General features: G+C 36.9%; 1 protein-coding gene across 2 annotated transcripts in view; it reads left to right on the forward strand.

The window, feature by feature from the left end:
* The first annotated feature begins 888 nt into the window (after positions 1 to 888).
* The window catches only part of LOC124613021 (serine/threonine-protein phosphatase 4 regulatory subunit 1-like), a 343197-nt gene continuing 324808 nt past the window's right edge, over positions 889 to 19277 (forward strand). Inside the window, exons 1-2 of one of the 2 annotated variants that reach the window (XM_047141575.1) lie at positions 889 to 1093; positions 1175 to 1222. In XM_047141575.1, coding sequence (XP_046997531.1) covers positions 1087 to 1093; positions 1175 to 1222 — 55 coding nt within the window. In that variant the 5' untranslated portion in view covers positions 889 to 1086. The other variant, XM_047141574.1, reaches the window with a different exon arrangement.

Here is a 19277-nt window from a genome sequence, read left to right on the forward strand (position 1 = left end):
TCGCAATAATTAATTTCCTCTAAAGCAAGAACATCTTGTGTTTGTGAAACGTTGGTACCTTATATTTGAGACAACTGCATTCTATTGGTGTGGAACATTATGAAGAAAGTGTGAAAGTAAAGCAGTAATACGAGCAGGCCAACCAATTTTAATGGCAGTTATTTCGCCTATACTTATAAAAACCCCGGTAATGAAATAAGGGACAGTACGCAAATAATTGGATAAACTAAGTGTAAATACGTCGCTAGGCCTAGAGATACAAATTCTCGAGCATTAATTTACAATCCTAGTTTTCCACAAACGGAAAAAATGCGCGCGAAAATTGGGTTTTTCGTTTGTAAAATTGCTATACAACAGTATTTATCGCACAAATTGCTGTTCATTCTGCGTGATCGGTACGCAAATAACTTGTTGCATACTCCAATCGGTCTGTTACCTTTACAATTGACTGCTTCACTACAGTTAAGATTCGAAAACTTGTGCGATACTACTCCATCAAGTCATTTTTCTTCCTCACTGATGAGTGATTTTATGTATTACGGTGCGTACCCGAAAGTATGAAATATTCACCATACTTAAATACAATGCAGGAAGCTACTGAATAGTCTTTTTAGGCACTTCAATTCAGTCCTATTAGTTATTCTTAACACGAAGGTCAGGCCAGGTTTCATTAAAGCTTCGGTGTCATGGATTTAAATTGTAAAGTATCAAGAGGTGGCAAGCGTTGTTATTCCGTCTCATTGGAAACTCTACGAAGTATGACTGACTGCAAGTGTTAGTTCGCACTTCGCATGTAACAAACTTAGCTGTAAAAACGTCTCTTTTTTTCCCTCTTTCTTCTCTCACGTACTGCTTGCAAGACTTTCTTTGGTAATTCATAAAGAACAAATGGCGCGACAAATACATTGATCTGTGCTGCAATCGTAGGGTATGCCTTTTTGTATGACAAATATTGACAGAACGTACATTTACAGGGCTGTGGCGCAAATATTCTTAAAAGAAATTAGTAGCTTCAGTATGATAGAATCTGCATCGAAGTGTCGCTAAGCCAATCACGTGCCTTCTATCAAAACTTTTTGTTTCAAGATGGCGGGTGAGTGCTGTGTACTCGAATGGAATGATTTCTAACTTTTGTGGTTTACAATGAGGCATTTACCCACTCTGTGCGTTTCAGATGTCTCGTCGTATTTGCAAGATGAAGACGAAGAAAACCCAGATGAAGGTATGATAGATTATTTAAGTCCCCTTTCCTTTTAAATGTAAGGTGTAACAAATTGATGTAAAGAAAGACAGCGCTGTTCTGTAAATGTTGGTGTGTTGTGTGTCATTGTCTAGCCGTGTGTCAGCTAGGTTATGGAAGTTTCATTGTTTCCAATTTCATAACATGTCATCTGCTACGTTAGAAGTACTATGTAGTATTACACGTGCGGTGTTTGTGTCTTTCAGTTGTAGCAGGGATAGGTGGGAGTTTGCTTGTGAATATTGTTGTATTAAGACCGCTGCATAATTGTACATTGAATGATTGCCGTTAAGACGACATTGTATTGGAAATAAGTGTCTTACATGACGATTACTAAATCATTTGCTTTATGTCGTTGTAAATACTTGTTATCTTCAGCAATGATATTCCGTGACAACTGACCAGGATCCAGAAAACAAAGTTTTAACTATGATGAAGATCCGTAAAATTTAGTGTATCCAGCCATGCAGGCTAGAAAAATACTTTAGACATGGATCATTGCGGCTAGTTTGCGCGCGTAGTGAACATTATCTGAAAAAGAAATTAGTTATATATAGCAGTGTAATTGAACTATTAGAAGTGAACAGTTCATGCTGTAAAAGTACATTTATTCCTTCGAATTTCTTAAGACGCAGAAGTTGATGATGGACATATTTTAGTTTAAAACATTGTGTACAGAGCGGCTGTAAGTCATAAACATTGCTGTTAAATGCGATGGCATGTTTACATTTCCTTTTTGGCTATTAACTGCGACAGTATACGTTCACGGGTTGTACTAAATGATGTAGCAATCATACTTCATACAATGGTTAACAATGAGCCGGAGGTATTTTAAGAATAGTAAAAATGTAAATCACATTCGTACTTAGTGCCATACTGTGTCTTTGACACATACTTGACGTGTTGGACCAGGGATTTCAAATCAAAATATTTCGTTACTATCCTGTAGAATCTATGGTTTTCCAGTTAGCGTAGAAATTCCTGTTCTTAATGTGGCTTATGATATTTTCAAAATTTCCTAATTATCGAAAGAGAGAATTGAAATTAAAAGTTATCAATAATTGTAGTTTTCTATATTTGATACAAATTGTAGAATGTTATTTCTATGTTTTATAGTGATTTACTAGCTTTGATAAAACATTAAAGACCACAGTTTCATTTGTTGTTATTTGGAAGTGTCATCCCTAAATAAAAATGAGGTCAGAATGCACTGTGTGTGTCTTTTTTTTTTTTCTTTCGTCAGTAACCTACAAAACTTTGAATGTATCATGCCTATCATTGCTTTTAGTTGGGCCTACAGAAGTTTACTATTACTTGCTCAAAACCATTACATGTATATAGATTTGTCATTTGGAGAGACAAATTAATTTTGTAATACCATTGCTACTTTGAGTAAACAATTTTTTGCCCTGTACTTTGCCAGGCCATTTGTGGTTTGTTACATTTACACAAAATAAGAGTAACATTTTGGTTAAAGTACATGTAACATTAAAGAAACTATTTGGAGTTATCCTGGTCTGAGCTGTCAGTAGGCTGTATTATTTTCAGATTGTTTTGTTATGCTTAACAATTTATCTAAAAACATTAATTGCAAAGTTACTGATCATGTGATAGTTGAAACCAATTTTATGTACACTTTTAATAATACAGGAGAAGTTTTATGCCAGAATTTTTTCAGTTTTCACCACATGCTAAATATGTTAGAGCATACTCTAGGGGACATTGTGGAATTTGTAGTTTTAGATCAAAGATTCTGCAACCACTGCTTTGGATAAAGGAAAGTGTAGCTCTCTGTTTCTTTTGGTCTTGGGGGCACTTATTTGCAGATCACTAGGTCATGTATGGAGAGTCGGTTAAGGTATCATACACATTATGTACAACGTCGGTCGTGCTTCATGTTGCAAGAGTTGGTGCTGTGTTGTGCTCCAAAAAAGAGATTGAATGATCCGTAATGATTAAAGAGTTTGAGACAATGAATTGAAGCGAGCAATGTCCTGTGTACTAACCTCTAATAAATGTGTGTTAATATCCAGGAGAGTTCATGAAGAGTAAAGCAATCAAAATTTTGTCACAGCTGCTACCGCTTTTCACATGGTGTACAGATCTTCAGAGACTCACTACGCACCAAATATCGTTAGTTTTAGAGGTCATGGTGGTATTTCATTTGGCCAGATATGTTAGTATCCTGTGTTCAGTTATATTTCTAGCATGATTTGACACCAGTCCACAATCTGCATTATGATATTTACTACTCTCCCACATGGATCTTGTGGCAACAGAATGATTGTAGTGTAACTCAAGGTCTAGTTGAGTTGACAGTTGGTGGACCCAGTAATTGTGAATGTGAAATACAGGTTGCCGTAATTTACCGATCAGTAGTGTAGAATGATGTATGTTCGCATCATATTTAACACTTTTTCTATAAAATTGAAGATAAATTCAGAAAGGTGTATTAGGTAAGGGAGATGACATATTTCAATAATTTTTCTTGTAAACATATTTAATTTTTGCAAATCGAATTATAGGGAGTCGTGGTAAAATGTTGGATGGAGCAATAGACTCCACCTCCTTGAGATTCACAGGGATGGGAATTTTTGCTTGTTATATACCCTCCAGGATGACCCCAGTTTCACTAGCCTGCTGTCCAAAATTAGTACTGGAGATCTTTCTCTGAGGGTAAAGAGTGGCCGGATCGAGGGATTGGCCATACCACCAGTTCCTAGTGCCTAGGTGGATAGACAGGCTGCACTTTAGTCAGTCATGCTGATAGGTAACAGGCTTGTGCCACAGACCTTCTTTAATTAGAATTTTTAATTACTACTATGCGAGACAACTTTTAAATTTTTCTCACAGCTTCTAGTAATAAACTAAAAGTTAAATTTTGTTTTTCAGGCTAAGCTTAATATTTACTGAAATGTACTCTACCATGTGGCACTTTTCAATATGGTTTCTTTCAGCACTATTCTATTTTCCCTTGCTCTTATTTGCAAAGAAATGACCAATAGTGGTGAAATTTTCCTAACCTCCGCCATGAACCATGTGGTGGCTTGCAGTGCATTTACGTACTGTTTGCAATACAATTAAAGGATCACTTTTTTGAAAGCCCCATAATAGTCTTCTGTTGTGATTCAGTGGCTTCAAGTTGCCTACAATCTTCCTCTGTATGGTACAAAAGTATGGTGTCATGTAAAGTCGCCATTGGGCTCAGCGATACTTCAAACAGCAAAGTGTTGGCACATGCTGTGCAAGGAAGCCCAGAGCTCAGAAGCTTACGTGACATGTAAGCGGGTCAGTGATGTAACAGGCACCAAATTTCACCACAATTCTGACCGCCATTGATGTCAAACGATGGGAAGGTCATCATATCCCGTCTTACCCACACATCATTCCTTTTTGTGGTGCCTCTGCAGTGGAGATCATAATCACGATGCCAAGCATTAAAATCACATTGTTTTGTTGCAAATGTTACCTAAGCATTTTGAGCCCTACTGTTTCACACCTTACTGTGGGTGATCGTGGGTGACTGCTGCATTGACACATGTGTGAATAAAATGACAAAGGGTCCCTCTAAGATCCCCCAGTTTGATGACACCCTCCGTAGCACCAACCCACTACATAGAATTTTAAAAATGTATGTGTACAGAGACAACTTGTGAAATGGTCCTAGATGCTAACAGACAGGCGTCTAGAATAAGAGGGGTGTAAACAGATTGCCTGTCTGCAGGTCTCTATTATTATTATTATTATTATTATTATTATTATTATTATTATTATTATTATTATTTGTTGTTTTTGTTACTATTACACTACTTCACAGGTTCTTTGTACAGGCATATTTTTAAAATTCCCAATAATGGTGGATGGGTACCACTGAGGGTTCCGAAATGGGGGAGGGGGGGGTCTTAAAGGATTTCCTTCACCCGTTTATTCATGCAAGCGTCAGTGTCGTGAACCCCCCACCCCTGTGATGACACCACAGGAAGGCACGAAACTAAAGAGCTGAAAGTGCTTAAGCATTCTTTGCTGCCTAGGATCACATTCGGATTTTGTTGAATGATTTTGAACTATTTCTAATGTTTCCACTGTACACGAGCAAAAATTTCTATTGTCCTGCACTCTGAAGGAGTGTGATCACATTTAGTGGGGATGCAGTCCCACAATGTTCTTAGAGTTGGGTTGAAATGCTCGGGGGGGTATCATCGGTGTCAAAGGTTGTTAAGATCATCGTCCTGTTGCTCATTGCACTGTGAACTGCCATTTTCAACCACAAAATGTGCGGGAGTCAACATCCCAAGAAGAGGGGTGGTTTTTTGATGCCTTTGTGCCATCCCCTTAGTCCTTACCATGTTGATTTTTGCAGCAGTGTGTCTGAAATGTCTTCCTTGCCACACACAAAAAACAGCAAGATTGCAAACACTGAACATAGAGATTCTGAACTTCATTGCAGACTCATTAAAAGAAGGTGTGAGATGTGAGTAAGACGTGGTATGATTTACCCACCTTACATATCATGAATTTCTGAGCTCTGGCCTTCTTTTCACGATTCAACACTTTGCTGTTTGAAGCATCGCCAAGCTTGAGGTTTACATTGCAGGGGCCATGCTTTTGCACCATTGCAGGAGGAGGTTGTAGGCACTTTTGAGTCAAACTTCAGACTTCGGGTGTTGCAATGGGAAACAGTTACAGGGTTTTAAAAAAGTGATTTTTCGTGTTGTGCAGTGGAGTCTAATGTAGATGAACAGTAAAATACAGCTGTTTTATGTAGAAATGAATTGAGCATATATTTTACTGATGTAATAGGGTTAACACATCTGTGGGGTTAACACATCTGTGAATACAAAACTTGCAAAATTACTGATAAAAATGTCAACGATTAAATTAGAATTTGTCACAATGACTTATTTAGTTATTTGATCCTCTCTCTTCTTTTTCCCCTACAAATAGAATTTTGTTGCAAACTCCACAAGTTCAAAACATTTGTTATTCTTAAACCACCACCATTATTAAATCCATATTTTTAACAATCACTGTAAGAAGATTCATCCAATACATTTTTTCAGCGTTGTGTTTTATAATATTTATTTTTCCTGATTTATTTATTTAAACTCACTCTTCAGTTCTCAATTTTTTTAAATGTCCCCTCCGATTTAACTTTTTTTGTGGGAAAGGTATATGTCCTTAAACTGTACTTTATTATTATTTACATTTTATGACTTCATTGGACGAACTTTATACAAAGAATCTTTGTTTCCTGTCAGCCCAATACTTCTCTCGGGTCTCATCCTTTCTTCATCGGAAAGCACCCTTCCTATTATCTGTCTGTTGATTCTCATTTGCAGTCTGGTTTGTTTGTCTGTGAGTTTCCTGATTTTGTCAGTTTTGTTTCTTAGGTCTTCCAGTGTAATCTGTAGCTCATCCATATCTCCCTTGATTTCTGTAATCCACTTAATGTCGCGCTTACTATTCCAAAATTGTTCTATTATTCTCCTGATGATCCTGTTCTCTGTTCCGATTATATGTCCGAAAAATGAAATACGTTTCTTTCTTGGTTCTATTTCCTTGTAGAATGTTTCATTTGTAGCTACTCTCCTGTATCCCATCTTTCTGGTATGATTTGTTGATGCACATTCTGATGATTCTTCTCTCTATTTTGAGTATTTTGTCTATTTGTGCAGTGTTAGTTGTTTTGAAGATTGTTTCAGTCGCGTATGTTATTTCTGGTTGAGTGGCTGTTTTGTAGTGTTTTAATTTTGTTTCTATTGACAGGCTCTTTTTATTGTATTTGTTTTTGGTGATACATTGTGCTCTAGTCAATTTGTTTGTTCTCTTATGCAATGTTGGCTTTTCATTGAAGTTATAGGTTATGATTTCTCTTGGGTATTTAAATTTATCTACAGTTTTGATTTCTTGGTTTCCTATGGCAATTTTGTTTGTGAGTGGTGGGTCAGTTAACAGGATAAATGTTTTTTTAAAGGATATTCAAATTTTCTATGCTGTTTCATGTAGTGAGATAACTTGTTGATTGGTTTCCTGAATACTGTTGGACAAGAGAGCAAGGTTGTCAGCAAATCCTAGACAATTTAAACTTACGTTGTCTTTGGGTCTTCCAAGTATATGTTCTTTGGGTTAGTCTTGTACCATTCGCTCATTATGTATTCTAAAGCACAGTTGAACAGCAGGGATGGCAAGCAATTTCCTTGTCTTAAAACCTGTTTTTATGATGAATGGCTCAGAGGGTTCCCCCCTGAAATTGACTTTTGATACAGTGTTAGTTAAGGTGAGTGAGTTCTATAAATTTGATTAATTTTGTATGAAGCCCAAAATTTCTTAAGATTTTTAACGTTGAAGGTCTATGGATAGTCATATGCTTTTTTAAAGTCCAGAAAGGTTATTACTGGAGGTTTATTTTATTTCTTGTAATTTGCTATGGCTAATTTTAAGTGATTTGTATTGCACAGTTTCTCCAAGGTCTGAAGCCTCCTTGGTATCACCTAATTCCTCCTCTATTTGCTCTTTTATCCTGTTGTATAGGATTCTGGAGAAAATATTGTATGTACAGTCAAAGAGAGAGATACCTCTAATTATCTGGGTTGCTTTTATCTCCTTTTTTGTGGAGTGGGTGGATTATGGCTGTGGTCCAATGTTAGGGAAACTTTTTCTGTTATCCGGATTTTTGTTAGGGCTATGTGTAAGGATTTCGAACTATATCGCTGGCATATTTCCACATTTCTGCAAAAACTTTGTCTTCTCCACATGCCTTATAATTTTTCATCTCCCTGAGTACTGTTTCCACCTCTTGGGTTGCTGGAGGATTTATGAGATCATGTGGAGTCCTGATGGGTGTGTCTGTATTAATTGCTAAAAGTTCCTGGGGTCCGTCACAATTCAAAAGTTTACTAAATGCTTTTGCCATGATTTTGGCATTTTCCTTGTCATTATGTGCCATTTTTCCATCTTCCCTTTTCAGCATTAACATGGCAGGGGCAAATTTTTGTAATTGTCTTCCAAACATTTTGTAAAAGTCTCTGGAATTGGTTTTGTGGTAATTTTCTTCTGTTGATTCAATTACATCTTACTGTGATTGTCTCTTGGTTTGCCTGATAGTGTGAACTGTTTACTGATGTTTTTGAGGTTGGTTGCATTTTCTTCTGTTTTCTGTGTTTGAAATTTTAACCATGCATCATGTCTTTCTTCATGAATTATGTCACATTCTGGGTTCCACCAGCCATGTCTTTCATATGGGTTCAATGGGGCTAAATTTTCTGCTTGTTGCCTGAGAATTTAAACCAGTTCTTCTAAATTATGTCAGTTTTATGTTTTGTATGACTTCTCTATATTTATCACTTCTAATTAGTTGGTGGGGATCAAAGACCCTCTTTAGTTTATTGCACTGTAGCTTCTTTTTTAGTGGTGTGAACTTAATTTTGATTTTGACAATGTAATGATCTGAACTTGTATCTATCCCTCTTAATACTTGAACATTGTAGAGTTCTCTGTGTAAGAATTTGTACATAAATACATGATCCAGCTGCCATTCTCCTTTTCTACAATCAGGATGTTTCCAAGTTTTAAGTTTGTTTGGCCTACTTTGTGGACTTTGAGATCAGTTTGTGTTCCCTACAGAGTTCAACAAGTTTTTGACCATTCTTATTTGTTTGTTTATGTGGAGCCCATTTTCCAATGATATCTTGGTATTTCTGTTGTCTTCAGAGTTGGGCATTGAAGTCCACTAACAGGATCTTTACATTGTTAATATTTACTTGGTTTATTGCTTGGTCAAAGATATCCCAAAACTTTCCCGCTTCTTTCCTAGTCTGTTAGAAAATTCTTCTCATTAGTAGGGACATGGGCATCGATGAGGTATAAATTTTGTTGGATGCTTTTAAACTCAAAGTTGCAACTTGAAAATCAATAATTGAATCTCCTATTTTCACATTGACTATAAACGCAGTTCTAAAAAGGGGACGTTATATACTTTATTACAATTGTTATTTTTTTCTGTTGTACTTCTAAGATTGCAACTCAAAGTAACTGGATTTTCGATAGTTTAGGCCAAGGCTAGTGGCCTGCTCATGTGTTCTGTACAGCGATGTTGCAAGTGTTAGACATGAGCTATGATAGAGACAAAAGGGGGGGTGTTAACTGCTGTTTCTACACATCTAGTAGGAGTCCAGTAGACAGACGATGTGTTGAAGCAAGACACTAAAGAATAGCATCAAATTTTCCTGTTGGTTTACAGTTCTATAATCTCAGAAATAACACATTCAGAAGAAAATGGCAAATATATTGACAACCAGGTTTTTTAATTTCATTTAACCTGTGGTATTAGATTCAAACCTAACCACAGCTTTGTAAGTCATGACATATTTGGAAAGAAATGGACATTAGTGATTCAATTTTCACAAGTGAAACTCACATTTGAACCTAAACTGGACCCTGCCTTAAGTTACAGATCAGTATGTCACCCCCAACTGTGTGTTTGGTTTCATATTTGCTACAAACAAAATCGGGAATCAACAGTGAACAACAGAATTGTTTAAATTTCAGCACTAGTAATACATTCTTTTCTTGTCTCTTATTGGCAAGTATCATCCCATTGGCTACGCGAAACTTACGCATTGTCAGTCTGAGCAGCAGAGAAACACTGCCATGACTGCTGCTGGCCTTGTTCTAGCCATTATCTGGATTTTCATTGCTTGCACTTGGTTCACATGCAGTTTTGCAGTTCACTTTAGCATTCAAAGAACCAACTGCAACATCAAGGTTGTATATGCAGCCTTCAGTGAAACCATTTGAGTGAATAGCTTGACGATAATGGATTCATATTTTCAACTTCTAAATATCACCACAACAATTAATTAAATTTGTCAGCTGCAGTGAAAAATTGACTTGGGTACTTAGTGGTGTTAATTTGACTGTTGGTGTCTGATTACCGTCACTCATCTTAATATCCATTGCATTACTTTGAGAATGAGAACCTGGTCCAAATAGGCTGTATTATTTTGTTTTATCTAGGTTATTGGCCAATTTTCAAGCACTTATCTTAAACTTCCATTTTCATTTTATGTTGTAGTATATCGCTAGTACATGTGGACAGGAAACATCTTACTATTGTACAGTGATTGTGTGAATGTGTAATGACACATTACTGCCCACACGTACCAATGACATATTGCAATGTAGGATGAACCTGGAAGCTTAAGATATGTGCTTGAAAATGACCAAAGGTTGAAATTGGCCTATCACATAGATAATAAAAAGTAATGCAGTGTTTGTGGACCACGTTCTCATAACACATTGAGGCAGTGGACTCCTAGAAATAAAATTTTAAAATGCACTGCATTACTATTTCTTAGTCAAACAAAGCAGAATTATTGTCACTTGACTTAATATCCATTGCATTATTGTTTCTTAATCTGACAAATATAGCTTGCTCGCCAGGTTTCGAGAGGGTGCGTTTCTGGATGAGGTATCGAATATATTGCTTCCCCCTACTTGTATCTCCCGAGGAGATCACTAATGTAAAATTAGATAGATTCGAGCGCGCACGGAGGCTTTCAGACAGTCGTTCTTCCCGCGAACCATACGCGACTGGAACAGGAAAGGGAGGTAATGACAGTGGCACATAAAGTGCCCTACGCCACACACCGTTGGGTGGCTTGCGGAGTATCAATGTAGATGTAGATGTAGATAGATCTGCAGCAGTTCAAAGAGCCATGCCATCTCTTACTACTATAATGGCATTTGCAAAAACTTTCTCACTTCTAATTTTTTTTTTTTCTTTTCGAAGTTCACACTATGGTACCTGAGCCTAAAAGAGAATAACTTACTTGCCCCTATTGTTCAATGTAGTAATATATTATTACCAAAATAAATTGTTTAGGTGGGCTGGGGATGTATTTCAACCATGCTGAAGCCTCCAACGAAGAGTTTGTTGAAATCTGTTCATCGGCAGACATTAAGGATAAATCAGTGTTACTACTTTTAGAAATTGTTGAAAGTGAGTTGTGGCATATTTAGATACAGTATCTGTAAATTAGTGAATAGTCTAAATTTTCAAAAGTTGTGACATAATCGCGAATGTAAAACAGTGATGCAGGTACTGTCAAATGTTTTTTGTTCCAGTCTTTGATCACGGTATAAAGTCCTTCGATGATGACTGGTTTGTCAGTAATGACTATCTGCAGATGTACAATATAAAAATATATACATCTAGTGGGCAGTCTATCTTTCAAAACAATACAGTATTTCCTATCACAATATAGTCTGATACAAACTGGGAATGTACAGATAAAATAAGGTAAAATGTACCAGTTCTACACCATGTCCTAATGTGAAAAGCCGTCATGGCATCATCAAAACATAAACACACACTCAGCAAAGCATTGTCACGTAGAGTTAAAATATGGTGTAAAATATGCCACATCGCCCAGTCATTTTGCAACTGGCGTTACTTTACAAAATATACTGAAGTGCAGTAGCTATCAAAAATATGTATGCCTGTACGCTTCATAGATATTGCTAGTGTGGACTTAATGTATTCTTCATTTACATAAGACCCATAATATGATGAAAATGCAGTAGGTAAAATACATACAGCAGACTTTTAAATTTTGATAATTACTGTAGAAACAAATTGTAATAAAATAAGACGAAGACAGTAACATTATTTAAAGGAAATGTGTAAAGGTAATAGGTTTTGACACTTTCTCGGTGAATTTACGGTCAAAAATAAAATATACGTAATACACTGCCTATAGCAACCTATAAATTACCTATGAAAGATAAAATGACAAAATAACTGTATGGAACAAAAGACAGGTCAATGATCAGCACCTTCTGTTGGCTCGGCCACCATGATGTTACGTAGGCGTGTAGCGGTCATAAGAATTTAACCACTAGAGGGCTTTTCGTACATCGTGATACATCTCCCGCAGAAAACGTTTATACAACGTATTACCAGTCAATAAATAAGATTATATAGTCTAGCCATAAAATCCATGAATAGATAGGGTATAATCAGTTGCAGGACTAGAGGGACGAGTGTATGGAAGGAAGGCAAATGCATACTGTTCTCGACATAAATAAGCAACAAGGCTATATATAAAGCGTGGCATTAAGTAGTTATTGTAATATGTTATCAGATAAAGCAGAGGTGGTCTTAGGCGCAAAATCACTCAATCCATTGAATACCCCTGTGGGCTCATGCTTTCTGCAAAGGGTTGTACTCTCGATTTGTTAGAGGAGTTGGAGATTTATAAGGCCAAAAAGCATGAGCCCACTAGAGTACTCGTGGACAGAGCGATTTTGTGCCTAATGCTTACTTTGCTGTATTTGATAACATGTTACTCAATGCCTCACTTATTTATATCTAGCCTTGTTGCTTATTTATGTCAAGAACAGTATGCATTTGCCCTACTTCAATACATTTGTCTATTCATGGATTTAATGGTCAGACTATATAACCTTATTTATTGACTGTTAATATGTACCACTTTTTCTGTGGTAGACGTACCACAATGTACGAAAAGCCCTCTAGCAGTTTAAGTTCTTATGACCGCTATGTGCCTACGTAACATCCTGGTGGCCGAGCCAACAGAATGCGCTGATCATTGATTTGTCTTTTGTTCCATACAGTTATTTTGTCATATAGACATTTTATCTTTCATAGGTAATTTAGCGGAGAGGTATCTGTTGAGAGGCCAGACAAACCTGTGGTCCCTAAAGAGGGGCAGGAGCCTTTTCAGTAGTTGCAGGGCAACAGTGTGGATGATTGGCTAATCTGGCCTCGCAACATTAGCCAAAGCGGCCTAGCTGTGCTGGTACTGCGATCGGGTGAAAGCAAGGGGAAACTACAGCTGCAATTTTTCCCGAGGGAATGCAGCTTTACTGTATGGTTAAATAATGATGGCGTCCTCTTGGGTAAAATAGTCGCCCCATTCGGATCTCTGGTCGGGGACTAGTCAGGAGGACATTGTTATCAGTACAAGGAAAGCTGGCGTTCTACGGATTGGAGCATGGAAAGCCCGATCCCTTAATTGGGCAGGTAGGTTAGAAAATCTAAAAAGGGAAACGGATATAGTGGGAATTAGTGAAGTTCAGTGACAGGAGGAACAAGTCTTCTGGTTAGGTGGAAATTTGGGTTATAAGTACAAAATCAAATAGGGCCAGTGTAGGAGTAGGTTTAATAATGAATAAAAAATAGCAGTGCAGGTAAGCTACTATGGACAGCATAGTGAACACATTATTGTAGCCAAGATAGACACAAAGCCCACACCTACCACAATAGTAAAAGTTTATATGCAAACTAGCTCTGCAAAATACGAGTAGATTGAAGAAGTGTGTGGTGAGATAAAAGAAATCATTCAGATAGTGAAGGGAGATGAAAATTTAAGTCATGGGGGGACAGGAAGATAAGGAAAAGTAGTAGGTGAATATGGAATAGGGGTAAGGAATGAAAGAGGAAACTGCCTGGTAGAATTTTGTACAGAACATAACTTAATCATAGCTAACACCTGGTTTAAGAATAATGAAAGAAGGTTGTAGATATGGAAGAGGCCTGGAGACACTGGAAGGTTTCAGATTATATAACGGTAAGGCAGAGATTTAGGAACTAGATTTTAAATTGTAAGACATTTCCAGGGGCAGATGTGGACTCATGACCACAATTTATTGGTTATGAACTGCAGATTAAAACTGAAGAAACTGAAAAAAGTTAGAAATTTAAAGAGATGGGACCTGGATAAATTGAAAGAACCAGAGTTTCAGAGAGAGCATTAGGTAACAGTTGACAAGAATGGTGCAAAGAAATACAGTAAGAGAAGAATGGGTTGAGAGATGAAATAATGAAGGCAGCAGAGGATCAAGCAGGTAAAAAGATGAGGGCTAGTAGAAATCCTTCTGTATCAGAAGAAATATTGAATTTCATTGATGAAAGGAGAAAATAAAACAAAAATGTGTTAAATAAAGCAGGCAAAAAGGAATACAAACATCTCAAAAATGAGATTGACAGGAAGTGCAAAATGGCTAAGCAGGGATGGCTAGAGGACAAATGTAAGGATGTGGAGGCATATATCATGAGGGGTAAGATAGATACTGCCTACAGGAAAATTAGAGACAACTTTGGAGAAAAGAAGAAAAGAGAGCCACATGTATGAATATCAAGAGCTCAGATGAAAAACCAGTTAGGAGGAAAGAAGGGAAAGCAGAAAGGTGGAAGGAGTATATAGAGGGTCTATACATTTGCGATGTACTTGAGGACAGTATTATAGAAATGGAAGAGAATGTAGATGAAGATAAAATAGGAGGTATGATACTGCATGAAGAGTTTGACAGAGCACTGAAAGACCTAAGTCAAAACAAGGTCCCGAGAGTAGACAACATCCCATTAGAACTAATGATAGCCTTGGGAGAGCCAGGCCTAACAAAACTCTACCATCTAGTGAGCAAGATGCATGAGACAGGCGAAATACCCTCAGACTTCGAGAGGAATATAATTATTCCAATCCCAAAGAGAGCAGGTGCCGAGAGGTGTGAAATTTAATAAGTCACGGCTGCAAAATACTGACACGAATTTTGTACAGATGAATGGAAAAACTGTTAGAAGCCGATCTCTGGGAAGTTCAGTTGGGATTCCGTCGAAATGTTAGAACATCCGAGGCAATACTGACCCGACGACTTATCTTAGAAGATAGGTTAAGGAAAGGCAAACCTGTGTTTCTAGCATTTGTAGACGTAGAGAAAGCTTTTGATAATGTTGACTGGAATACCTGCTTTCATATTCTGAAGGTGGCAGGGATAAAATACAGGGAGCGATAGGCTATTTACAATTTGTGCAGAAACCGTATAGCAGTTATAAGTCAAGGGGTATGAAAGGGAAGCAGTGGTTTGGGAAGGGAGTGAGGCAGGGTTGTAGCATATCCCCCGATGTTATTCAATGTGTATATTGAGCAAGCAATAAAGGAAACAAAAGAAAAATTTGGAGTAGGAATTAAAACCCATGGAGAAGAAATAAAAACTTTGAGGTTTGCCGATGACATTGCAATTGTCAGACAGCAGTGAAGCACCTGGAAGAGCAGTTGAACGGAATGGACATTGTCTTGAAAGGAGGATATAAGATGAACATCAACAAAAGCAAAATGAAGATAATTGTGTGTAGTCAAATTAAATCAGGTGATGCTGAGGGAATTAGATTAGGAAATGAGACACTTAAAGTAGTAAAGGAGTTTTGATATTTGGGGCGCAAAATAACAGATGATGGTCGAAGTAGAGAGGATGTAAAATGTAGATTGGCTATGGCAAGGAAATCGTTTGTGAAGAATAGAAATTTGTTAGTATCGAGTTCAGATTTGTGTCAGGAAGCCCTTTCTGAAAGTGTGTGGAGTGTAGCCATGTAGGGAAGTGAAACATGGGCGATGAATAATTTAGACAAGAATAGAAGCTTTTGAAATGTGGTGCTAGAAAAGAATGGTGAAAATTAGATGGGTAGATCACGTAACTAATGAGGAGGTACTGAATAGATTTGTGGAGAGGAGGAATTTGTGGCACAACTTGATTAGAAGAAGGGATTGATTTATAAGACATGTCCTGATGCATCAGGGGATGACCAGTTTAATATTGGAGAGCAGCATGGAGGGTAAAAATCATAGAGGAAGACCAAGAGATGAATACACTAAGCAAATTCAGAAGGAAGTAGGTTTTAGTAGTTACTTGCAGATGAAGCTGCTTGCACAGGATAGAGTAGTATGGAGAGCTGCATCAAACCAGTCTCTGGACTGAAGACCGCAACAACAGGTAATTTATAGGTTGCTATAGGCAGTGTATTACGTATATTTCATTTTTTACTCTAAATTCAGCAAAAATGCGTCAAAACCTATTTCCTTTATACATATACTTTAAATAATTTTATGTTATTGTATTCATCTTTTATTTTATTAAAATTGGTTTGTATAGTAATTATCAAAATTTAATAGTCTGCTATATGTATTTTACCTACTGTATTTTCATCATATTACGTGTCTTACGTAAATGAAAAATACGTCTAAGCCCACACTAGCGACTTCTATGAATCATATAAGCAAACATATTTCTGGTAGCTACTGTTCTTCGGTACGTTTTGTACAGTAAGGCCAGTTGCAAAATGACTGTGTGGATGATGTGGCCTATTTTACACCATATTTTAGTTCTGTGTGGCAATGCTTTGCTGAGGGTGTTTTTATGTTTTAACAATGCCATTATGTCATTATCACATTAGGACATGGTGCAGAACAGGTACGTTTTACCTTTTTATGTATTACCAATTTGTATCAGAGTATATTGTGATAGGAAATACTGTTGTTTTGAAAGGTGTACTGCCCACTAGTTGTATATTTTTTTTTATATTGTGTATCTGGAGATGGTCATTACAGACTGAAACTGATCGTCATTGAAGGACTTCATATTGTGATCAAAGACTGGAATAAAAAACATTTGAGTCTAAATTTTGTTTCCCTCAGATAATGCAAATGCGAGTGTTCACTTTGCACACAACAAAATATTTAATGTATGGAAATCTTCTTACAGATAATGAGGAATCCATTGCAAGGTGTGTTATTTTGGAAAGGGTGGGAGGACACTACGTACTGCTTTAACAGTTCCTGTTGCTGTTAATGAGTATGCCACCCAGTAGAAACTTTTCTCACTGGAGCTTAGACTCATAATTGCTTTGAAATTAGCCCTTGTGGACTCTTCTATGTCTAGATATAAAGTTTCTGAAATAATTTATCTCTTCTTTTGCCACTGCTATTGTAAGACGTACAATGTGTGAATGGTGTTGGCTAGTCTCTAGTTTCAAACTAAATAATCCTGTTTGTGACTTGACTTGAAAGAGACCCTCTCTGCGTGCATGCATATACATGCAGAGTAGAAAAGTAGCTACCTACTCCACCTTTTTATCAATTACTAAAAACTTGGTATAATTGTCACTTTGTGGCAGGCCCTCCTGGAAATTGATTTGTTTAATACTGTGAACTTTTCTTATTGATGCCACTGAAATGTCACTGTCATCTGGGAATGTTCTAACATGACTGGAAGCTTTTGGCGTGGTATTAATATGCTGTAGCTTGGTGAATTTGTCCATACCAGTGACTTAAATATAGTTTGATTTTGTTGTTTGTAGTTTGTTACCTAGGTTATATTTTGCATGATTGGTAGGAAGGTTGTTAAGGGAGCTGATTGTAATTAGCTGTAAAGGAGTAGCAAAGTTATTGCGAAAAGCTTATGGTTACTATGTGTTATGGCACAACCAAGTAATTGTATTAATCAGTATACTTTATAATGCGTTAACGGCCAAATTTCTTTGTCTTCAATCTACATTTATTTCTAGGATTCCTGATGGTCAAGACATAGACTGGGAAATGGAATTTAAAATAAAAAAATTTATATAACCTTGCAATAAGTGCTACATTTTAGTAAATCCCCAAATGGGAATCATGGCATATGTCACATTCTTTTTGCAATTTCTTTTATTTCTTGTGGCAGGTGACAAAGAATTCAGTATGGGGACCCACATTGCACACAGAACACGCCTTCCTTACATTTTACTTTCAAAATCCACATTTTCTTTCTTTCATCAATGTTGTGCATTCAGTCACATGTCTGGCTCGCAGTCCAGAGTTAAAGTGGAACATGTCTGATCTCACTGGTTTCCCATGATTGAATTTAGGAAATGATGTTTTGCTTATCAGTGCTCAGGCTGTCAGAGAGAAATCTAAATTTCACGAAATTCTTATTCAGCACATCAGTTACTGGAAGACTTTTGAACGGGGTATCACATTGTCAGCTGGATTTCTGTTGAGATGTGTGTTGTCATTGGAGACTTCCTTATGTCATGTGGCTCATGCATTGTCGTTCACACCTTGTCAGTCCTCATTCTCATTCCAAGAAAACCATTCCTGTGGGAGAACATATTATCCAGTGAAGAGCAGAATACCTAAGAACTTTCATATCCATTCATTGGATCAAAGCTGTGATTCTTGTTCTGTGTGGTATATTGGATACTTTCACTAACAGTAGAGTTCATTACTTGTTCATCAAAAATTCTTCAAAGCAATCAACTGCAGACTTTCCTTTTCCTGCCTCTACCAAATGGTGTTACTGCTGTTCAGTTTCTGCTAGATCAGGTAGGATGTACTGCGAGTTGCATCTTAAGTTGTGCAATTAGTAGTGCAGGGAGCTTTTGTCTCATTCACGTCGTCCTCATCAGAAGCAGCCTTGAAAATGGGTAATTGACAAGATCTTAAATTTCCCTTATAAAGTTCTTTATAGTGACTCCTTGTGTCTAGGGAGAAAAGAAAAACAATGTTTTAAGTGGAACCTGCTGTGAGCCACAAATGGAAAGCCCTTGTGGGAAAATAAAATAAACCTTGAGAAATAAACAAATGGTGAAAAGCTTCAAAAACTATTATAGAACATGCCAGTGCAAAGGTGCTGGACGTTATTTGCATAATAACTCTTGGAACTCTGAAAAACTTGGCTTCTTCACGCAAATAATTATTTACTGTTCACTCATTCAACAACTAACAATCAGTGCACAAGTTTGACAAAGTTCTAGACAATAATTGAAAATAGTAATAATTGCTGTCAACATAATTAAAAGTATAAAAGTTTTTTTACAAAGACAATCCCCAAACGGGGATCATGACATATTACATCAAAACAAATAGCAATATTTGTGACTATTCAGATATTACATTATGAAGTTTTGATACCCGTAATTGTCTTCTGTTCAAGGCACACGTTTCATATCTAGAGCTGAATCAGGTATAAGGGTGTATTTCTCTTTTCAGTACTGTGGAATATGGTCTTGCAAAAAAAGTTTCAACAAATGGAACACCCAAAAAAGCTTTCTTGGCTAATTTAAGAAGACTTATAATGACATGCCTATGGTGTGTGATTGTATAGGGAAATAAATTTTTACCTACGGTTATTAAGATAGATTACTGCTTAGTATGCTCATTGTCACCTTGTAACATTAGTGTACTGAATTCAGTGGATGTCA

This window comes from Schistocerca americana, chromosome 4, assembly GCF_021461395.2.
Source record: "Schistocerca americana isolate TAMUIC-IGC-003095 chromosome 4, iqSchAmer2.1, whole genome shotgun sequence".
In the NCBI taxonomy this organism is placed as follows: Eukaryota; Metazoa; Arthropoda; class Insecta; order Orthoptera; family Acrididae; genus Schistocerca; species Schistocerca americana.